At 41.9% G+C, this 23,624-nt stretch overlaps 1 protein-coding gene across 1 annotated transcript in view; it reads left to right on the top strand.

Annotated features, from left to right (window-relative positions):
• Positions 1–22,951, top strand: part of ephb3a (eph receptor B3a) — a 38,893-nt gene extending 15,942 nt beyond the window's left edge. Inside the window, exons 4-15 of the mRNA XM_063886564.1 lie at positions 587–742; positions 4,933–5,268; positions 7,734–7,858; positions 8,798–8,954; positions 9,674–9,782; positions 10,032–10,084; positions 10,813–10,935; positions 11,647–11,894; positions 15,178–15,393; positions 16,098–16,247; positions 18,766–18,959; positions 21,052–22,951. Of these exons, the coding sequence (XP_063742634.1) occupies positions 587–742; positions 4,933–5,268; positions 7,734–7,858; positions 8,798–8,954; positions 9,674–9,782; positions 10,032–10,084; positions 10,813–10,935; positions 11,647–11,894; positions 15,178–15,393; positions 16,098–16,247; positions 18,766–18,959; positions 21,052–21,163 (1,979 nt within the window). The 3' untranslated portion in view covers positions 21,164–22,951. The remainder of the gene's footprint in view (positions 1–586; positions 743–4,932; positions 5,269–7,733; positions 7,859–8,797; positions 8,955–9,673; positions 9,783–10,031; positions 10,085–10,812; positions 10,936–11,646; positions 11,895–15,177; positions 15,394–16,097; positions 16,248–18,765; positions 18,960–21,051) is intronic.
• The last annotated feature ends 673 nt before the right edge of the window (positions 22,952–23,624 follow it).

The raw sequence follows: 23,624 nt of genomic DNA, 5'->3' as shown, positions 1-23,624 counted from the left end.
ATTTGTTGACATAATACATTTAATTAAAGTCAATGTTTCAGTTTTTTCAGTGTAGTGACTTATTATCCATCTTGTGAATTGATTTATTGGCTTATTATGGAGCTTTGTGCATGCATGTGGATGCCCTGTTTGTATTCAGCAGTGTGGTTTTGGAGAGCTGAGGACACTCCAGACACTGATTGATGGGTTTAGGGTGTATCCCGTTTTCTCAGAAGCATTCTCCTTTCCTGTTTGTCTTACAACAGCAATCTCCTGTCAGCGAGGGGGCCTATCTCCGTCTTCATCCTCCTCTTCAACACGAGACTTAGCTGTCATCCCGACTCTCTTTTATAATGGGAGATTATTGTCACCTGGTAGAGGGAGGGAAGAGTGAAGAGCGCATGCAAATGTAAAGATAAGAACCTCGCGTTGAAGTGTTGGCCATCTCATATGGACTTATCAACGTTTTTCGCATTAATATCGAGTGCCGCATGTGCAGGTTTTGTTCAGATGTGACAGCCTCTTGTGTTTTAAATGACAAGCACATTTTTGTTTTTGTTCTCATTGTCTTTTTTGTTTTTGTTTGTTTTTTCTCCCGCCCATCCAGCTTGCATCCCTGGGACCTTCAAATCCAAATTTGGGGAGGGATCCTGCACTCCCTGCCCATCCAACAGTCGCACCAGTGCTCGAGGAGCCAATATTTGTCCCTGCCAAAGTGGCTTCTACCGCGCTGACAGCGACCCCCCCGACTCTGCATGCACCAGTAAGTAATCGTCCACTGCACACGCACGCTGAGCTCCTCGAATGTTGTTATTCTGAGAGGAGGCACAGGAAGCAGGAGTGACGTTTGGTGAATTGTCATTGCCATGTTTCAAAGATTCATTTAAAGGCTTTATTGTTTTATGCATGACAATTGTTGTTGGCAACAAAACATTGCAATTCTTATGATCCTTCAAGTGTGCAACATACAGTATATTTAAGGCATAAAAGAGATACAGAAGAAAAATAATACAGTAGTGTGAGTGACCCAAAGTAAACTATGTACTCAGGGTTTTGTCTAAACCGGTAACAGGGGCGCTGTGCCCTCTTACTGTCGCCCTCAAACCAAAATGCAGATTTTCCAAACGATATAATTTCTCCAGAAATATGGAAATCCTTTCAAATAGAGCGTCAAACTGCAGAGACAGCTTTATTTTTACGGAGAATAAATAAGGGATGGATGTCCGGTGGGTCTGCCGGTGGACGCGTGGCAGGCAGCAGGCTGACACTGAAACTGAGAATTCTGAATTAGTTTCTTTTACTCTTCTTTTTTCTATAGAGGAAGTAAAAAAAAACGTAACTCTGAGTTTATTTGTTGTTTGAGGTTCAATATATGACTCGCAGCTTTAAGACATGAAGAAACTATTATTTTCTGCGGAAAGTGGACGGGGCCATAATTTTGTCCGGAAGTGACATTAGCAACTAGAGATGGCAAATCCGGATCTTTTTACGGTCTTATGAGTCCTTTGAGTCAATTGAGTCTTTGAGTTTTTATTAATTCTTGTTTATTGTTTACTGCTTGTTTATTATTTATTATTATTTGGCTTCTCACAATTGACTGGGTGAAATCGTCAAATTATCTGTGCACAGTATGCATCTACGGTATCATAAACAGAGCTGACACTCACTGAAAACCATGACGGGTCCGACCGACGAGTTTGCTGTTTGGAGCTGTGTGGAATAATCCACTCATTCAGTCCGCTCACTGACTCTGTGTCTGTGAAGTTCCGCTGACTCACTCGTAGGCTACTACTGTTCTGGATCATTGATCTGGATCCACGGATCCCGCGAATCCGCGGGTCCACTATGTTTCCGGCTGTAAAGGAAGTTTCAGTGTGGCTATCTGGATCTGTGGATCTGCTACGGTTACAGCTCTGAGTCTGACGAGTCTGCAGGAAGTGTGTCTGATCCGCTTCCCCTGAGCCAAACGATGACTTGTGGTGGCAAGCGGATCAAAGTCCTTATCTATGATAAACTATGGACCTTCTGTTCTGGTAGCTACTTGCTAAAGGCTAGGCAGATGGACGGGGATATGTTGTAATGTGGTTTTACATGTTATAGGGAGCGTAGTGAATGACGCAATTTATAGTTTTAATGTGTACGTCACCAGGTTTAGGACTCAAAGGATTCGGGTTAATGGAGAAGGGAGACTCGTGACTCCCGGGTCATTATTAGGATCCGAGTTAATGATCCAGAAGAATCAGGACTCGTCCATCTCTACCTCATACTATATTATTCTTGAAAAAACCATGGTACATATAGTATAAGATGAAACAGAAGTTGAATTAAATACTGCTTATTGTAGCGATAAGTGGCGTCTGTCATTGTGTTGAAGGTCCAACAGGATTCAGATATTGCATTTTTTTTTTTTCTGGCTAAGGACTCAGAATAAAGATCTGTGGTGCTTCAAGTCATAAACCGAGATTAGAACACCACAGAGGGATTTTTAGGTTTAAACTGTTTAAACAAATAGAACAAATTCAAAATAATGTTATTCAACATTTTTGCATTAATCTCAAAATGCTTTATCATAAATTGAGTACAATATTAAACCACATACTTACAGTACATCTTGATCTGTTTTAACCAGATGTCTGGATGTCAAGTGATCAGAGATAACTGCTGAGCAAACATGAGTGGCAGCTAAGCAGCATCAGAGAAACGCCAATTTTAACAACTTTAACAAACTGCTTTACTCAGTTGAGCAGTTTTCTTCACATGGTCGGTTGTTTAAGGGAAGTGTAGACCTCTGCTCATTATTCGGCGCTGAACAATGTAATCCAACTCGGGGGAAGGATTCTGAAATTACAAAACCCCTATTATCCTAAGGTACTTCACAATGCCACAAAACAGCTTCTTTTGTTATTGTTTTGGCAGAAAATGAGATATTGTGCGTTTACCTAGCCAAAAGCCAGTCTTATCTTATATATACTGTAAACTAAGGGCAATGTGGGAATGGGAATAGCTTTGAGTGATTTGCCATTTTTTGTTGTGAAAAAAGCTCTAAAAACATGCTAAAGAGATAGATGTATCCCTCGCTCCATGATTCCAATGGGAGTCGTCCGTTCAGTGGTAACTAGGTTCTGTGTCGCTGACCGCAGCGTCATGCTTGTTGTGCATGGACAGGCCTCTGAGAGGAGTCCCGGCAGTGGTACTGATGGAGAGCGACATGTGCTGCCTTGACCGTGTAAAATCACCCCCCAGGGGCCTCCGGCGCGTTAAATGACACACAGGGCCCGCAACTGTCTTCCCCAGATCCTCGTCACAGGAACACAGTGGACTCTGACATTGACCAGCGCGCACAGACAGGCGGTCAGAGACTCAAGCAGCACCTCAGACTAAACACACACAAACACACAGCTCTGACAGCTCTGTCCCGACGGGCTGTCAAAGCTGTGCCAAGCAGCCTGCGCTTTGTGTTGCGCAAGAGAGGCTCAGCCAGTCAATGGCCGGCAGCTTGGGCTCAGCGTGTGTTTTAGACGGGTGTCCAATTAGAAGAGCCTCCTCTCTGAACTGTGTGCGCCTAATTAGAAAAGACAGGGTGAGGGAAGCAAATCTCAGGGCGAGCCGGCCGAGGAGCTGAACTCCGAGGAAAGCAGTCTTGGCCGACAAGCGCTGTTGGCCTCCCCTGTCTCCCCCCCCCCCCCCCCCCCCACATCTCCGCTCTGAGACAGGTTCTGCCACTGAAAGCTTAGAGAGGACCCTTCTCTTCTTTCGCTGAAAAGATGAAAAACATGTGCGCTGAACCAATCTCTGCTGCCTCCCTGTGTGGTTATCACACCTTATCCAGCATTTCAAACACTTGGCACTGAAAACGCAGCACTTCATATTGAACTGGGGTGGCCCTGGGTTACACTGATACAGGAACATGACGTTCTATCAAGAGTGGATTAGTTCCTCATGCATCGAGAGGGGGGCGGGGGTGTTCATAGGAATAGACATAATGTATATCATAAATCTGTATACTAAGGCTGGGGAAAAATGAATCCATGTAAGAATCAAGATGCTTAAGATTCTGAGTCAATTCACAATTAAAAAGAAATTATATATATATATATATATATATACATACGTATGTATTACAAAAAAAACATTTATTTTTATATCTATGGGACAGGCACAAACATACACAAAAATGTTTGGTTAATTTTCCTTTTTTTATTTTTAATTGCCAAGAAAAAAGGCAGGCAATTTTAACTTTATTTAACGTTATTATGGATATCACAATAACAACAACGTAATGCTGTCATTGACCACAGCCCTATTAGCAAACATCGGACTAAAGTAGATCCTGAAATTAACAAACCATGAATCTACAAATGTATTTTAATCAGGAACTGTTTTCAGTCCAATCTTGACCCAATCAATAATTAAATCAGATCGTAAGCTACAGAAAGACCCTGTATAGAATTATGCTTGTCATATAGAAACATGACTTGTTGATGAACAATTGCGTTGTGCTTCTGAAGACCAGCTGCAGTTATGTTTCTGATTGTGTAAATGTATTCATCTGCACACGTTGTTATGCTTCACATGTTTCCCTGCCCTTTCCTCCCTCCTAAGGATTTGTTTGGGCTTTTGTGCAGATGGATTTTATAAAAAAATTATAGGATTACACTCTTTTCATATTCCTGTACATGTATTACTTCCTTTTGCTGCCTTCTTACAGAGATGTTAAAACATTTATATCACCATAGAGGGTGTAAGCACTGCATAGGGAACATGACTAAAACCTCACTTGTGTGTTTTTCTTATCTGCCTGCCCACCTTCTTAAACACCTACTGTGTGTGTGTGTGTGTGTGTGTGTGTGTGTGTGTGTGTGTGTGTGTGTGTGTGTGTGTGTGTGTGTGTGTGTGTGTGTGTGTGTGTGTGTGTGTGTGTGTGTGTGTGTGTGTGTGTGTGTGTTTGTGCAGCGATCCCCAAGGCGCCTCGCAATGTTATATCCAGCGTGAACGAGACCTCGCTGTCCTTGGAGTGGGAGGAACCCGAGGACACGGGCGGGAGGAGCGACCTCGTCTATAACGTGGTGTGCAAGAAGTGCCTGAGGGACCGGAGCCCCTGCACGCGCTGTGACGACAACGTGGACATCGCTCCACGCCGGCTGGGGCTGAGGCAGAGGAAGGTAGTGGTGAGGAATCTGCAGGCTCACACCCGCTACAGCTTCGAGGTACAGGCTGTTAACGGGGTTTCTGGGAAAAACCCCATCTCACCCGTCTACTCTACTGTCAACATCACCACCAACCAAGCGGGTATGTGTTTTTTATTTCATTCTGCTTTTTTAGCTTTTTTAAGTAGTACTTAAAATTTCCCCTATAAAACTCTTTTTCAACAATATATTACAGGTCTCAAATAAACCCCTCTGTTTCATCCCTGTTACAAAAGAGCTGATTCTGAGTCTGTAGCTTTAAATGCAAATGAGCTGCTGCTGGCCACGCCCCTCTGAGAGATGATTGGTTTTGAAAAACACAATGGTGCTGTAGGAGGAGATTCAGGGGATAAGGTGGGTGGGGGCTACCTCTGTTGGTTATTGGCTAATGGTTGCATAACCCAAAAAACATTGTGACATCACAAAGTGGCCAAAACCAGATCAGCTCATTTTTTATAGAGATGGATCAGGACCAAAAGAGAGATGGTCTTTTTTCCTGAAACTTTCTGAATCTCTTAACACAGAGGGGACACATACTGTATTTGTGTATAAAAGACATGAAAAAGTGGATTTAGCATGAAAGGTGACCTTTAGAGCAGATATGTATCTCTGTAATTGGGGTGGAAATCTTTATCGAACAATATAAAGGGTGTTATGAACATCTTTTAGTTTGAGAAAATCTAATGATAGTAGTTTGTTTTTTTCCACGTTACTCTAAAAGTATGTTAATTATTGGCAGCTGTGATTGACTAAAGAGTACATAAAATAAGACTTTGTCATTACTGCTCCTTTCCATCACAGCTTATGTTAACTGCTGAAATCTTACATTTACTGTAAATTGTTTACCATTGGTGAAAAAAAATGGTAGTATTGCTGTTTGGCCACTAAAAATATTATCTTCAACGTACCTCCTCGGAACATGGATCTCATCGGGCAGATCGTTCCATCATTTCGGAGCCAGCATAGCAAACAGTTGTGTTGTAGTGAGGGGTACCTGAGTACAACACGCAGTGAGGGAGTAGCAAGCTGGTTGACTGAACCCTACTAACATGTAGCAAGGACCGGATCCATTCCCAGTATAATAGGCCAGTACCAGTGTCCTGAAGTGATTTCAGACAGCTAGTAACCAGTGAAGGGATCGGATATTCTTAGGAGAAGGACATCTATCAATGCCATTGGATGTTAGACGGACCAAGTTAATAGAGATGCTCCGATCAATACCACTTAACATCCCAATGAAACGGGCTGGTTAGTGGGTCCCGCGTTCAGTCAATGTCAATGAGTGTCCTAATGAGTATCCGGACCCGTATTAACACCAGCAATAAAACTTGTTGAACTTTATCAGTGAGAGCGACAGATGGAAAACTGTCTAATGCAGCACCGTTTGAGAGAGTTACAGGAAAGGCAGATAAAGAGTTACCATATATTTAATGTCTCCACTGGCAGCATTCAGCAGTCTGTCAAGCAGGCGTCTAACGTTACATCACTGACAATGTCACCTTTCAACATCTCCACTTAATATTTGCAGTGTCATCATCAACCAAACTGCTCAGCACCTTTCACAGACTGTAATTACTCTCCCAGTTAACCTGCACTTAATCCACCCTGCTGCAGTTTATGGAGCCAGGACAATGACTGTCAATTGAGTCAATTTCAAGCCTCACAAATCAATAATCTGCGGAACAGTGAAGGTGACACGTGTACCGTTTTTCTTAAACCGTTCAGGTTGAAGTATTTCGAATAATAATTATGTTACTCTGATGGCTGGTGACTTTGAAAGAGACAAATCTTGGCAACTTAGAAGATGTGAACCCCCTAACTCGTCACTGTCCGGTACCTTGAAAACATAATATGTAACAATTCCGTGAAAAAACAACTTGACCTATGTTATATGTATTTTTGAGAACTTTATCGCAGGTTTTCAACAATAAAAAAATATATCTGAGCAACTTCTTACTGAACGCCAGTATGTTAAGTCGGTCGTTTTAAATTATGTATTTTAACTGGAAGATGGATGTAAGTCATCAGATGACTAGATCTTAAGTTATCAGAATCCCTAAATCTTGAGAAAAACACAGATTTCTGACATGGAAAGGGCTTTATTTAGTGTTTTTAACAGTTGAAATCACCTGTTCGGATGGATTTAGAGAAGAAGAGTCCTCTGTGGATTATTCAGCTCCAAGTAAAGTCCTCCTGAACGTCTGGATCCTATTTTATCAGAAAAACAACCTCAGCAATCATTAGTGGCAACTCTGCTTGCAGCTTCTTGAAGACATCTATTTTCTGCCGGTTTGAGAAACTGATTTCTAGCACTGAACTGCTTTATTCAGTGTTTTTCCCATTTTAATCACTTGGTAGGTCTGTTTTGGAGACCAAGAGATCTCCTTCAGATAATTTGGCTTCCGGTTTGGACTTCCATTACAATGAACAATAAAGGAATCCTAACTGGGAGAAGCTGACTGCAATTCCACACTACTTTACTATTCTAGTCAAGTCTTTTTGTGCCAGGGCAGAATCTGACACCTAATCTGTATTGTTAACTGTGTCTTCTCGGATGTCCCTCTGCAGCACCTTCGGCAGTGCCCACCGTCCATCTGATGCGCTCCACCTCGGACACTCTCAGCCTTTCATGGCTGCCCCCTGAGAAACCCAACGGGGTCATCCTGGACTACGAGATTAAATACCATGAAAGGGTGAGGTTTGACTTTTTACCCACTGCCTTAATGTAGGTCACAGTGCCCGCCCTATTTACTCTAAAAAAATCAACTTTTTCAGCCTTGTGCAGAGAGAAGCATCTTTCATCGATGCAGAAAAATGTTGTATTGAAATGTGATGTGTGTGGGGGGGGGGGGAGACTGGTGGAGTCTAAAAATGCCTATTGTTAAAGAGTATGGGCCGGTCCAGCCAAGCAACTGGTGATGTAAGTGCTGCAACATTGCTATTGATTAAATTCTCTAGTGAAGTGCTGCAGATATTATATGGCCATTTTATAACTTTTGATGGTAAAGACCTTGCAGGGTGTTTGGACTGAAAACAGCTCTGCATTAAAATATTGCTAGGGTCTGGTTAGCATCAGTGAGGTCAGTTTTAGTAAGTGATCCATTTCTTTGAAGGCTTTATAGGTGGGAAAGATGCATTTACATATATATACAGTTTGTGATTAGCTACCTCAGTGCTTTGCTAAATGAATTAATTGCAGCAAAAGCTGAGCCACGGTTTAACTTGTTGCTGGACAATCATGCATTTAGAATTTAAGAATGTAATGATCCATACTCAAATAAATAGCAATCTATTAAACAGGTTGAAAATTACAGGATGGAAATAATAATACATATGTACTATTGTTCAAATAAAAAGCAATAACGTTAGAGGGCATTAGCAACCAGAGATTTGGTTCGTACTATAAAGAGCTCAAGCAGCAAAACCTCTCAGTCTGAAATGAACAATGTTGCGTTTATCGTTCATGAAATCCTGTTTAATTTGTAAGATGAACATTGTGTTATCTTTTTTTTCAAAATCTAAATAGTATTACTTCATAATGCTAACTATGAACTAAGAGATTGATTTATCATCTACAAGCCATTCGAAAATCTTCACAACACCTAACCTACATTTCTTTTCTTTGACTTCAGGGCCAGGCAATGTCTCACACCGTAACATCCCAGCATAGCTCCGCCAAGGTGGAGGGGCTGAGGGCCGGCTCGCCCTACGTGGTGCAGGTCCGAGCTCGCACTGTGGCCGGATACGGACGCTACAGCAACCCCATGGACTTCAGCACGAGCCTTCACAGTACGGACAATATCTCTCATAAAGGGCCTTTTACCCCGAGAACGATGACATATAAGATTAGCGTATAATAAGACTTACATTTCCTTGTTTAAACATAGCTCTATATATGTATGCGAGTCAGGTAAAAGTTAAATAATACCCAAGGCAACCTTTGTTATCTCCAATGTGTTTACAAAACCCTTTGATTGTATGTTTTCATATTTGAATTTTTCCAGGGAGATTTTGGAAATAGCTGACTTCCTGTGGATTTAGCAAATTAGCTAACAGGCTATTTCACTCAGTTTAGTTGCTTGTCTATGTCGATTGATGAATGAAATTAATATATGTTTTTTCTATGTGAATTTGAAAACAAAATTAGCACACCACACTGCGGAACGTTATGTTAACAGTCGCACCAAGTTACACACTTTAGCCCAAAAGCTACGCACATTAGCGCCAAGCAACGCACTTTAGCCCTAAGCTACGCACTCCAAACATATAGGATATACCCATGATTGGGTTGAAATGTGTTTCTGGCTATTTTAAAAGTGTTCTTTCTTGGTGTGGACGGCCTTTAACAGTCTGTTCTTGATGTCTGCTGCTTGTGTTTCCCTTAATAAGGGTTCTGGCTTGGTAGTTTTTATGGTGGCCATTACACTTGCGGAACAGGCCGCCCTTTAATCTTTTAAGTGTTCTTGGTGGTATTTACTTATTTGTGTGTGTATGCGTTAATGCTCCAGGTGACCCTCAGAAGTCGGTCCAGGACCAGCTGCCTCTCATCGTCGGCTCGGCCTCCGCAGGTCTGGTGGTCATTGTTGCGTTGGTGGTCATCGCTGTAGTCTGCCTTAAGTAAGTGTTTGATATTTTACCACTCGACCACATGTTTCACTTTATTAGACACTGAACAAAGAGGCTCATTAAACTTTAACATGCTTTCAAAAAGAGCTCTGCAAGAGAATAAAAACTGAGAGATTCTTCCTGGCAGTCTGAGATTTCATCTGATTGTCGAGTTAGATATTAGTTTCATTTGCTGTACATAGACAGGGTTGAGACTGATAATGTGAATGTGACTTTTGTTTGTGTGCTGCTTGTTTACAGGAAGCAGCGCAGCGGCTCGGAGCTGGAGTACACAGAGAAACTGCAGCAATACAGTGAGTCCATGTGTTCGACTCTTTCCTCTGTGCTCTTATGGTCATGCCAGTACAGTTAACCAACTGATCCAATCAATTATCCAATCACCTGATTGAGTCAGAGAAGCATTTTGCAATTTTCTCAGAGGAAGTCCGGACCATGTTGTCTGCCTGATGTCTGTCACGCACTACTGTGTATATGTAAACTTTAATAGACATGTTGTTTGGACATGGGAGTGGAATCCGTCCTGTAATCTCACTCTCAGCAAGAAAGCAAATCCTTTCCCAAAATGTCAACTCACAACATATAAATAAGTAAAAAATATATAAATAAATACGAAAAATGTAAATAAAATAAAGAATAAATCAAAAAATATATACAAAAAACAACTGCTGCAATAGTTGACAGATATCAGATAAGCAAAAATCGCAAACTTCTTTGATAATTGGTTAATCATGCTTTCATATCCTACAAAAGTGAAAATCTTTGGGTTCTAGACTGGTTAAGAGACGTCAACGTGGGCTTTGTGAACCTGCAATGGACATATTTTCATAATTGTTTGACATTTTAGACAAAAGCGACAATTCGATCAAAACAGAAAATAACCAGCTAATATTGTTGTTCTACATTTGCCATGTTGTTTTCTTTACCTAGATGATAACATTCTTATTATCATTCATACATTAGCTGTATTATATAGACTGGTTTGACTAGAGGTTGACTTTTCTGCGTTTTTGTTTCCTGTTAGTTTCTCCGGGTGTCAAAGTCTACATCGACCCGTTCACCTACGAGGACCCCAACGACGCCATCCATGAGTTTGCCAAAGAGATAGACATCTCCTGCGTGAAAATAGAAGAAGTCATCGGTGCAGGTACACCTACGCTGTTTGTTTTTTTGTCCGATAGATGGGAAAGGTCTCAGGTTTATGAATCATTTATTTGAGCAGGAGTGTGCCATCGAGCCTCGAGGTCTGTTCTGTAAGAGACTCCTCTCTGGGAGAAGGGTTAGAATTCAAAGAGTGCATGAGAGCTGCTGGTGGGAAAGATTGAAGTATAAGTCCCCTCTGAAGCTCTTCCCCCTCTAGTCTGTGTGTTTTTTTCTTTCTCTCCAGCGGCATGTTGTGTCCTAACTTCACCTCAAATGACAGTCTGCTCCTGCTTGTTCAATCTTCCTCCCTTTCTTTCTTTCTCTTTTTCTCTCCCCTTATAAACACTCAAAGACACCAATCGCAAAACCCCCAAGTTCCTTGCCCGTCCCCTGTCTCCTTCTACCGCTCCTAGGTTTCACTCTCACTCGATATGGGCCACTCCCTCTCTCCCAAACATCTTTGACCCCAGATCCCCCGGCCTCTCCTCTTCACTTTTCTAATCCTCTCCCGCAGTTGAAGCCGACCCTCAACTCTTTCAAAATCAGCTCCTTCAATCCGAATCCGACCAGTAACGTTCCCTCTCCCCGCACTTTTCCTCCCAAACCTCCTCTTTCCGTCAACCTTTCCTCTGATCACTCAACCCCTCTCCCCCTCCATCACCTTCACCCCCTCCCTCCCCTTCCCCCTCCCCCCACCTTGTTCTCTCAAACCCAGGTGAATTTGGCGAGGTGTGCCGCGGGCGTCTAAAGCAGGCCGGCCGCAGGGAGATGGTGGTGGCGATCAAAACGCTGAAAGCCGGCTACACCGAGCGGCAGAGGCGGGATTTTCTAGGCGAGGCCTCTATCATGGGCCAGTTCGACCACCCCAACGTGATCCGGCTGGAAGGCGTCCTGACGCGGAGCTGCCCCGTCCTCATCATCACGGAGTTCATGGAGAACGGAGCGCTCGACTCCTTCCTCAGGGTAAGCTCGGCAATACCTCCAAAAGAGAACATTGCTTTGTGTTTGTATCAAAGCGGAGAGGAGCACACACACAAAGAAAGTCACTCACGACACCTCTGCGTTATCACAATGTTTTACTCTCTTTTTAAACACCCCGAGGCGTTTACTTGCTGACTGATAGAGATTAAATGTGCAATATACCGCCTGGAGACAAGCATGGTGTCTTTGCTTGACGTGACTGAGTGATGCTGACAGGCGCTCAAATGCACAAACTCCTGGTGGAGACCCGCCACACGGCAGACCTTTGGATAAGTTTCTCTTCAGTGTATTAGATTCTTTGTTCAACTACAGAACACATTACTGATCAGAGATTTCAATTCAGACCATCCACCTACACAAAGTGCTGAACAACGGCAGGATGAGAAATGAGGTGTCACACAGTACATTTAAAGCTGCGTGGGGGCTATTACGTATCATTTACGTTTAATAAAATGTGTTTTTCCGCGTGGCTGCAGTGTGAAGAAGTCTACTTACTGTAACAGTTAGGCTGTGTGAGGATACTTAATGCTGCTGGTCCATCGATTGCCACACTGCTGGTCCTGAAAAGCAGTTTATATTTAAATGATATACGGCTACTGTTTGTATCGATGATTTTTATCAGCCTTGACATTGTCTGCTGTCTGGACACAAAAAAACATAATGCCAAAATACAAAACAAGACCAGCGCTTGGTATATTGATTGATATTTTTTATACTAATTAGAGTGGCAACAATTAATTGACTAATTGACTAGACAAGTATTTTTTAGCACTTAATCGCTCGAGTAATTTCATGCAAAATGTCTTAAAATACAACAAAATATATTGAATATAAAGATCTTGTGCTTTTTTGTTTTGTTTTATAACATATACCGGTGAATACCTTTGGGTTTTGGGCTGAAAAAAGGCATTTCAAGACATATCCATGGATCTTGGATTGAGAATGTTCACTATTTTCTGACATTTTTAGACCAATGTTGGATTGATTTTACAAAAAAAAAAGAATTGGCAGATCAATCAATCAGTTAAATAGTTACATTTACAAAATATATGGCTTAGGTTATTATATAACAGTGATCATTTGAATGAATTTTGGTAAATACTTTATACAACATAGACATTTCAGCTAGTAAAAAAACCTATTTAATAACATAACTCGCCTGAACAAAATGCAGTCCAACTTGGTTAAGTATGTTAAAATACAAACAAAGATTTAGAGCTTCAAAGCTAACTATTGCTACTTCACTGCTACTTAAAGTTTAAAGCTAGTGACACATTTTGGTTTGTGCATATAAACAATGGATACAGACCCAAAACATTTAGTCAATTAAAATAAATGTGTACCTCTCTGGTGCCAGAGAGATTCTAAGCATTTGTTCATGAGGAAGCTACGACCTGACAGGCATAGCATCAAGAAATACTTAAAAAATATAAAGCTTACTTTAAAACGGGAATACTGGTCGGGTTTTTGGTTTAGCTTATGGGAAAAGGGACAGAGATCATTTATTCATTCTGCCAGAATAGAAATGCTAAAAGGCATTTTTTTTAATGTACAATCCTTGGCTCTCACCAACTGGCAATCCCACAACCATTGTTGAGCTATGGTGGAGGGGCCAACTTTTAATATGGTGTAGCAAGATGCAACCAAAAAAGCTACTAACTATGCCTTTAAATAATGTATCAAAGCAATTGAAACTCTCTAGACTTTGTTTTTGTGAAAAAGAGCCTAAAAACTTACAGCGACATTAAATCAAACATGCTTGATCTGTGTAACAATTGGTAATCTGTTCATTTTGTTTTTGATACTTTTTTTTTTTGTTGCAAATTTGCATTCGCTCTAACCGTTCATTTCATTTTCAGTGAATCTAACTCATATCTTCCCAAACAGTCGGTTATCAATCGTCCTGTTTATGAGAAGTCATTAAAAAATTACTTCTGAGAGTCCAGCCTGAACCTCTTCCTCCTTCTCACCCACTCCTCTCAGTCAGCTGTCCCACAAATAACACAAAGAGTCCGCGGCCTGTGCTGTCCTCACCCCCGCTCCCGGCACTTTCACACTGCCTGTGACTCAGACCAGCTCCAGTTCTGCTCCCAAGAAGACTGTATAGAGTTAACTCACACACACACACAAGCACAGAAATTGTCCATGTGTGACACACACTCTGTACTGCAGTTCCCCAGAGACATGGACACACTACCGTCGACACGACATATGCACATGTAGAAGCTTTACACACATGCACACTCTCTCACAAACACACACACACACACACACACGTACGCGGCTTTGAAGGTCTGCTATGAATCATGTCTGTTTACACTTCCATCCATTCCGGCCTATTTGCTGTCAGACTTCATTGGACCGTGCCGACTATAAAGCTGAATGTTTATGCTTTTGTCATGTCACGTCTTGTGTTCTGCGCTCTGTGCAGTCAAAGAAGGGATTGATTTAAAGAAAAAAACGTTTATTATCAGAACATGATAGCAGTTTCAGCCCTCGCCCAATCCATCTTTTTTTACATCAGCTGATTGTGTATTGACATTCGATTGATTGGTTTCAATCCACACACATCAGGCTTCCCGTGAGGCCTCCGAAGCGCTGGAGTTCTGATTCATTACGATGTGGAGTTTATACCACTGTGTCACGCTTTGCACACGTGGAGAATCGTAAATGAAACCCTGAAAGCCCCTAATCTCACATTTGTTTCATGCTTCTCAAATGTTAACATAAAAGGGCACGAAAATCCTGCAAAATCAGGCACTTTAAAAACGAGAAAAAGCTCTGAGCGACATGCCATTCTAATTCCGTCGACGGGACGATTTCCCTTTAATGTTCGCAAGCGTGAAAAATGCGAACAAAGCTCCGCGCTCACATCCGTGCACCGCCTGTACCTGGTTTGTTGCAGAGTGGAGGCATAACCCCCCCGCTGTTGTCTGGTTTTCATTCCAGCTCTGCAGCTCCCTTTTTGTTTTCCGTGTGTCGATATAAAGCCTTCATGGGTTTAGCAGGACACTAAAGAGTCTAATTAATCAGCTAATTGGACAGCATGCGTGAAAAGGTCAACTGTCAGAGAGTGTCAGGAGCAGCCGTAAAGCGTTATGACAGATGTCATGTTTATGTGGCCTCGGTGACTGATCGGCTCTCTGGTGCCTCATCCTTATCTCCCGTGCGCCTTCCTAGCCTCCTCTTGCAACACATCCCCATTTTTCTTCCCTCCTCGTTCAATAACCCCCTGTTCTCTCTAACTCCTGCTGTGTTTCTGCAGCTGAACGACGGGCGCTTCACCATGACACAGCTGGTCGGGATGCTGCGTGGCATCGCCGCGGGGATGAAGTACCTGTCGGACATGAACTACGTGCACCGAGATCTCGCCGCCCGGAACATCCTGGTCAACAGCAACTTGGTCTGCAAGGTGTCCGATTTCGGGCTGTCCCGCTTCCTGGACGACACTTCCGCTGACCCCACTTACACGAGCTCCCTGGTGAGTGTGATGTGTTTGTACTCTGTGTGTGTTTAATTCAGCTTGTTAATCTCATCTACTTGTTTCACATGTGCATGATGGATGCATGTGTGACTGTTCATGTGTGCCAATATTTGCGTTAGCATGCAACGCCGTGAAATTTGCATAAGGTTCTGTATGTGTGTGTTGTTTAAAGTATGCCGTACGAGGTGGGGGAAATAAATTCATGGAGGAAGGGGTTTTTTTATCCGCAAAAGAACCTGATCAGATTTTTTTATTGTTTTTTTGTTTTTTTAAGAAACTTGCTTGAACAGAATCTCACTGACAGTTTTGTAAAAATCTAGTATTGTATTATAAAATACCTGTTTTGTTTACAATTGACTTTTTTTAATTAGCTGGTTTCTAAACCAAGCCACCACGCCTATAAATTGGATTCTTAAGATGCGGAATTGTTTCATAATTTCCCTTAGATTACTTTGTTTTTTTTCTTTAAAATAATTTAAATTGAGTTTCTGATGCCACATGTAGAATTACATTTTTTAAGTTAAAAGGATTTTTAGCTGCTAGCCTATGCCTATCACATATGTTACAGGCAGAATTGTATTTTTTTTTTATATTAAGGACAGAAATAATTAAGGAACAACGTCAAGAAAACTCGCTCTAAAAATTCTGTCCATATTTTATACAATCTGTAGTTGATACCATCCCCCTTTGCGTGTGTGTAGGGAGGGAAGATTCCCATCCGGTGGACGGCGCCAGAGGCCATCGCCTTCAGGAAGTTCACCTCCGCCAGTGACGTGTGGAGTTACGGCATCGTCATGTGGGAGGTGGTGTCCTATGGAGAGCGGCCATACTGGGACATGAGCAACCAGGATGTAAGTCAGCCAGACGATCTCATGGTGCAAACATACATCTATAGAAAGTGGGTCAAATACCTGGAGGCAATCGGGAGGATCCTTGAACATTTTGAGGCTTCCATGTGGTCTCAAGTGTCAATCAACCCCCAAAGACTGTATTTGGAACATATTCTGATGAATATTCAGGGCGTTTTATGTTTAAGTTAAGTGCCGGCTGAGAGCTTATTTTAATTTCCAGCGGTACAGGTTGGACCTGGGCCCGCTTTACTGTCTTTATCTACTAATTGCAGATGCTGCTGCAGCTGTGTGTCTGTGTTCTATTTTTTAAACCACTTTATTTACAGCCCTAGCCTGCCCACCCTCTACAAATCCATACTGCAAAGCCTCCCTCACACAAAGGCAAACTCGGGAAAATCCTTTTTTTCTGCTTTTTTAACGGGCCGTTTTACCTGTAGGCTATCTGCACTGCACAGACATTGTAACTTCAGCAGGAAAGAAAAAGAAATCTCTTGCTTCCTCCTCCTTCAACAAAGCGAAGCAATGTGCACACCTCCACTTTATTCTCGGAGGAATAACTCTGTATTGTGCTTCAAAAAAGCGAGTTGTAACGCTGATAGCAATAAAGCGAAAAAATGGAGCCTGAATGGAAAAAAAAGCCAGTAATGTATGTATAACTTTCATAACAAAACCCACATGCAGTAATGGAAGCATCAAAGTAGAAGCCCTCTATTGTTCCCAGTAGCCTTTGTGCCACAGTCGTCGCTCAATAAGCAACAGAGTCAACAAACGCGAGGTATAAACAGAGGTGCTCGCCGGCTAGAAGCACGACATAAGAATCAAAGGACAAACAGCAGGAGGAGAGGGGTGCAGGAGAAATGTTTTATTGTTTCCAAATGGCATTTTTTTTTCATTGTTGTGGTGAGTTAAAACCCATGCCGAGCTTATGGAGGGAAGTGCTGTTGCTAGGCGAAATCAAATCAATGCGCCAACATTTTCATCCCCCACTTATTGTCTCTCCTATCAATCATGCCAGTTTTGAAGTGAGAACTTTGAAAACACTTGAGAATTTTATAAAGATACTGAAGAGAGATTGGAAAGTGTGACAGCATGAGCTGAGAAAGTGTCTAATGTGGGACAGAATACAGTAACTGGGGATCATTCTTCCACCACACTAACAAAGGCCAAACAGAGAACTTAACACAAATGAGTCAGAGCCAAATGTTATCATTTTGTGAAAGCAACACATGAAAGTTCCTTGAATCCTACCCATTTTCACTTTTCAGTTCTTTTATTTTTAACCATGTCCTTCCACCGGATGAAGGAATTTAATCATTAGCAACTGGATCTTAAATTATCATATGAACAAGCTGACAAAAAGTAAGCCTTTAGCATGTAGCTGCTCCACCCTGTGTCCCCTGGGAAAACAGTCATGTTTATCATAAACTGATTCATTTAGTGTTATGGGTCTGTTTGTTTGGCGTTAAGGAGATGTCTTTGGATATTTTTGCTCCTGGTAAAAACCTGGAAGCAATGAACCAGGAAAGGCTTACTGAATCTCCCATAATCCCATGCTACTTTGCGATGCCACCAAACTCCGCCTTTATAAAATATGTTTTTTGCACTATAGACAATATAAAGTTGAAATATTATGTTAATTTAAACATGTTTACATATTTAGAAAGGCTAGTTGCCTATGGATGGCAATTTCAGTCGCCCACTTCATAAAATATCTTCATAGTTATGGATAGATTGCTGTTAAGTATTTTTCTGATATTTGTGATCCTGGAGGATAAATTGTAATTACTTTTCTGATCCTCTGTCTTTCCCTTAAGGGGCCTATAATAAGGTGGACATTTATGGTTTTAAGTAAAAGATTTTGTCAGATATTTGATGAATTAGCTATAAATATTCAGGTTCCCAAGCCACAGGATAAACTGTTTCAACTGTGATTGTTCTTATGGTCCTTCATCAGGTTCCAGTGTTGCAGCTCCCTTGTGTTTGGTGTGGAGTCAAACATTTAATATATTTTGGTTATATATTTATGTTATGCTTCGATTAGCAAATGTTAGCATGCTAACTGGTTAAACTTAGATGATTCACCCAGTAAATATCAGCATTGTTATTGTGAGCGTGTTAGCATTGTTATGTTAGCATTTAGCAGCCTCCCTTCAGCGACTATTAAGATTGACTTCAACATATAGTAGTTTAAGTCAATTGTATTGACTGCTATTGGAAGGATTAGCTAGCGATATTCAAGGACCGTAGTCCGGGGATAAATTGTTATACCTTAGATGATTCCTTATTTTTCATAAAGGCCATCATCAGGTTCCAGAGCTGCAGCTCCCTTGATCTTTTGGTGTCAAAATTGAAATGTTTTTTTATGATCTGCATTAATCTGTTAGCATGCTAACTAGCTAAATTAAGATGATCAACCCAGTAAACATCAGCATTTTTTAATGAGCGCATAGTAGCATGGTCATGTTAGCATTTAGCATCGCCCTACAGGGAATATTAAAAATAACTTCCTGTAATTCAGGTGATGACAGCAGTAGAGCAGGACTACCGGCTTCCCCCGCCCATGGACTGCCCCATGGTGCTGCACCAGCTGATGCTCGAGTGCTGGATGAAGGAAAGAAACCTGAGGCCCAAGTTTTCCCGCATCGTCAGCACCCTGGACAAGCTGCTTCGCAACGCCGCCAGCCTCAAGGTGGTGACCAGCACCTACTCAGGGTGAGTCCACAAGCAGGAACTGAGGAAGTAGCTTTCTCACATGCTTATTGTTAGGCACTGAGTATTGTTCTCCAACTGTTTTGTTTCATTGAAATGAATGGATAAAGGTTTTAATGCCAATGGAAAGTGTTTCCTTTTGGAAATGTGTTTTATCTTTAGCTCTTGTTAGGAACACCAAAGCAAATAACCGTTGCAATCTTGGCAGTGAGATTTAGCAACCTTTCAGGCAATCTTGCTGGATTTACTCTCACTGTGGGTGTAAAGGGTTGTACCAAATGGATGTTGATCTGCAAAGTTATCTCTCAACTTCAAAAGACTTCACAGCTAACAACAGCAACAAAGATGTGTAGTAAATGCAGAAGTATGTTGGCGAATTGTTCACATTTGCTAGAACTTTGATCATAAAGTCAGTAATGTATTCCTTGTAGTTTATTTTTGCTCTGGGCTGACTTGACAGCTGTTACCGTTATTGAATATATATATGCATTTTTCTGCTGGGATTTCCATATATAGGCACTTTTTGCTTTTGAGGTTTTTTCCACAACAACAGCTGAATAGTGCAAACACATGAAAGGGGTGATGCAATTCTTTCTCTTTCACTTTGTGTGAAATTGTCACCCATATTGTATTTGGCAGCTGTGAAGTGCACGGTGAAGCCTCCTCCTGGTGCCTCTGGGCTTTTGGAATGAGATGTAACAGTTAAAGAAAACATATATAAATATATGGCTGTCCTAAAAAGAAGCACATCAAGGTTGGTACTTGTTGGGTTAGTTTTATTTTATGCTTTTGGTTAATTCGAGAGATTTCTTTGAAGTGAATGTGCCTGACAGACGTCTGCCTCTTTTTCTCCGAAACTTCCTTTGAAAGTGAAGTTGACTTATTCATAGATAGGCCCACATTGACAAGTTGTTTTTCAACTTTTGTTTTTAGCGCAAAGGCTCCAAACGCCCCAACCAATTTTTACCGACGTGTTTGTTCTGAATTTTGTTAGCCTGGCATCCAGCATGATTAGTGCTGGTAGATCCTTAGCTCTGTAGTGATGTATATTTAATCAAGCGCACTTCCTCATCCCTGACAATGCCTCAGTTTCCTGTTTCCGACGGGCACAAAGGCAGAATTCATACATACGGCATCAGGGTCTTGTGCCAGCTCCTTGGCTCTCAGTCCCACTCCAACACAGAGCCCCAGGGTGATTCCTCTGCCAGCATTTGGGCTCAGCGAAGCTAATTGTGTGTGGAAATGTAATGGCTGACCTCGGTTTAATTCCCCGTATACTTGGCTGGATGCTGGAATGTAGGTGATAGGACAGACAGAAGCCAGAGCTGCTGATGTGGAAAAGCAGAAGGTGATGAAGTGTGAGTAATAAGGGAGATTGAGGAGAAGCTAAAAGAGAGGAATGTGTTTAATTAGGTTGCTAATGAGCTTTTTAATGCATCAGGGGAGGGCGCGCCCAATACTGAGCGAATAGTGTGTGTGTGTGTGTGTGTGTTGATGTTATGCTACGTGTCGCTGTATGCAGATGACATGCCAGTGATTAATTTATGGCCTCATCTGTATGCAGCGGAGACGGCGGAGGAGGAGGAGGCGGGAGATAGGGTTGTGTTGTCGGATCACGGTTTAGAGAGCGTCTCCCGTGTTTTCACGTGTGCGTGTGAGCGCTCGGTCCCGCTCACCTGCCATTGGCTGCTGGCTGATTTTGGGGCAGATAACAGAGGGAGGGAGAGGATATGAGATGCCTCGTATCTGTGGAGTATCTACATCCTTAAAAACAAGGACGCTGGCCGAGCAACAAAGAACGCATCGAGGCTGCAGCGTACTTCCCATGATAGCTAAGAAATATGTTGCGTTGTTATTAAAACGAGGAAATTAGTTGGGTAGATTTGACTTGGAATTATTTTTTTTACATCAGTAGATCAGGCGATTTTTCTTTTTTTGTTTATAACTATGAGGTCTAAGGTGCTGGCTATGTTCTATACACCGCTCAGATGGATGGGACCTTTATCCACCTTCAATGATGGCTCTTAGCGGTGTAATAATGAGCCTTATCTTTTGTTTCAAGTGGATGTGAACCTGTTGCTCTGTGTGTTGGCAGGGACCTGCTGCGGCTTGGAGGGACGCTGCCGGGACACAACAGGAAGAGTCCGGAGAGCAGTCAGGAAATCGTTCGGCAACAGATGAGCCAAACCCTCCCCATCCGAGTGTGAGCTGCTGCGAGAAAAAAAAAACAGAAAACTACCTAGAAACACTGACGTGAGGAGCCTGATGTAAAATAAAAAGAAGATAAAAGAAGGAGAGAGAGAAAGAGGACCGTTTTGGAGATGTCTTCGCAACTGGATAACTAACGTCCGTTTAAAGAGAACTGTCCATTGCAGTGTGTGTGTTCATTACTTGACACTTTGTTGACATAAAGCCAAACTTCCTATTGCCCCCTCTCAGGTTGTGTTTGCATGTCTGCATGAGATTTTATGCTGGTTGGGAATCAGTCTTTCCTTCCCCCCCTCCCATCTGAAGTGCGGAGAGCTCACACACACGATTCAGATGATACAACAGTGCCAAGAAGAAACAAATGTTGGCTTGAAACAAACTTTTAAGACAGCTCAACATCTGTAGACCTTCAATCCAATCAACCTTTTTCTTTTTTCAAACCCAACCTGTTACTGTTTTTTTGCTTTTCTTTTATTTCAGGATAAAAACGTTTCATCTGCTTCCTCTTAAATACTGTCTTCCACGTGTAACGGGAGATTTACAAATCTGTACAAAGCATCCAAGTCTTCACACCGTCCTTCTGCGTGGCGAGGGACGTAACTGACACTGTGCGGGACACGTTCATGTGCATGCCAAAGTGGAATCTTCTTCGTGAGAAAAAGTACAAACAAATTCCACATTAACCGTTTGCTTTGGTGGCATTTTTGCTGTACGGACTTTAACGTCCGCGTTTTTCCTAATCTCATTTGATTCATATACGCATTGTTTTGAATGCTAAGTTATTATCGCAAAGTTTTTTTGTGTGTTTTTTCTTATTACGAGCATCGGGGCTTAACTTTTTTATTACAATGCTTGTTTTTTTCAACCAGACAGACTGAATGAGTGAAAATGTTCTGCTTGGACAGAATACTTCTAAATGAAAAGCGCCTGTGGTCGTGCCGTGTTGTACATTTTACTTTGGCGATGTGTTGCAGATCAGTGGGAATTACAAAGGTCGACAGCCAGATGATAGCTTGGTGACCTTAATATTGACCTGACCTAAAACACCGATGTAGAAAGAATCATTCATTGGTTTATTTCTCCTGACATGTGTTTTCTGCAGCGTGCCAGCTGTCAGCGCAGTTCCTATCTAAATCAACTGCCTGTATATAATACTATATTTCTATTAGACCAGTCAGCTCAGCATTTACAACCATCTGGCCTGATCCTGGCTTCTCTATGACCCTCCTTTATATGCCTGTTTGTTTATTGTCGAGGAGCAAACACATGGAGGAACTGCAGTCTAAATGGTCATTACATATCTGAAACTATATGTCACAACGAAAGAAGAAAATGTTTGTCTGTTAGGGCAGACTATTTCCTGTGCAATTAAAAGGTGTATTAGATTGTAAAAAGAAAAAAAAATGGCAGAAAACTAGAACGAAAAATAAGCATTTCTCTTTCAGTATTTTTACGATGATCATATGCAAATAAATTATTAAACGGACCTCTGGTATTCTCTTTGATTTGTCGGCGGGTTCACCAGGCTGGAGTTCCGGGTCTCCTCTCATCTGGCCGAGGGATGAAAAGAGGGAATAGCAAGTGTGTTTTAGCTCCTTCCTCAGATATATCACAGCGGCTTCGGGTGGACTCATTAAGATATGAGATTAATCATAGGCCGGGCCAATTAGTGAGACCACAGGACTATTCTGGGGGACTTCAGTCTCTATCGCTGCTGGAGAGGCTTCAAGGAGGCGAAGTTAATCTGGCTTCACACCAAATGTCAGTGTTGTCTGGCTTTAATCCTGCCAGCCAGGACACAAACCGGATCTCTTTCCGTACCAGTGCAGATGAGTGAAGCTGTCACCTTCTGTTTTTATTGACTGAAAGGGAGCTGTTCTGTCAGGAGGGGGGGAGTCATACTTACCCGTTTGTGCCTCCCTGCTCAGACAGCAGCTGCAAAACCGGAAGGAGTGCTGATGTTGTGTTCTCTGCATGTTCTCTAATCATGGCTGCTGCTCTCACAGGATGTACACACGGCCGGGCGACACTAAGGTCTTGTCAAGCGCACGGATCCAAATGTGCAATTTATGCAGCCACAGAGCCACTGAGAGCCATTCTACTGAGCGACCCACGAAGCTTGGCATTTATCAGTGTCAAAGCTCTGCAGTCAGACTGAGATAAATGTAGGGCCATTTGCTCTAACTTTTCCTCCAAGTGTCTTCTGTTTGACATTTTCGGATGTTAGTACTTATATGGTGAAAAATATATAACAGATCAATAAGCAAATATGCTACATTTGATTATAAAAATAACAAATTGTGATTATTTTTGTGCAATTAGATATAGAATGGATTTATCATTTTTGCAGCTTTATTCTCATTAAAATGAAAAATACACAGTATATAAATTATTATGGTGTGATTTGGAGCTGTTCTAAAGTCTAGAATTAGAATTTGTGGCCGGGGTATCGCTTAACTT

This window comes from Eleginops maclovinus, chromosome 6 (genome assembly GCF_036324505.1).
Source record: "Eleginops maclovinus isolate JMC-PN-2008 ecotype Puerto Natales chromosome 6, JC_Emac_rtc_rv5, whole genome shotgun sequence".
NCBI lineage: Eukaryota > Metazoa > Chordata > Actinopteri > Perciformes > Eleginopidae > Eleginops > Eleginops maclovinus.
The sequence above is the reverse complement of the archived record's forward strand: the minus strand, read 5'-3'. Positions and strand labels throughout refer to the sequence as shown.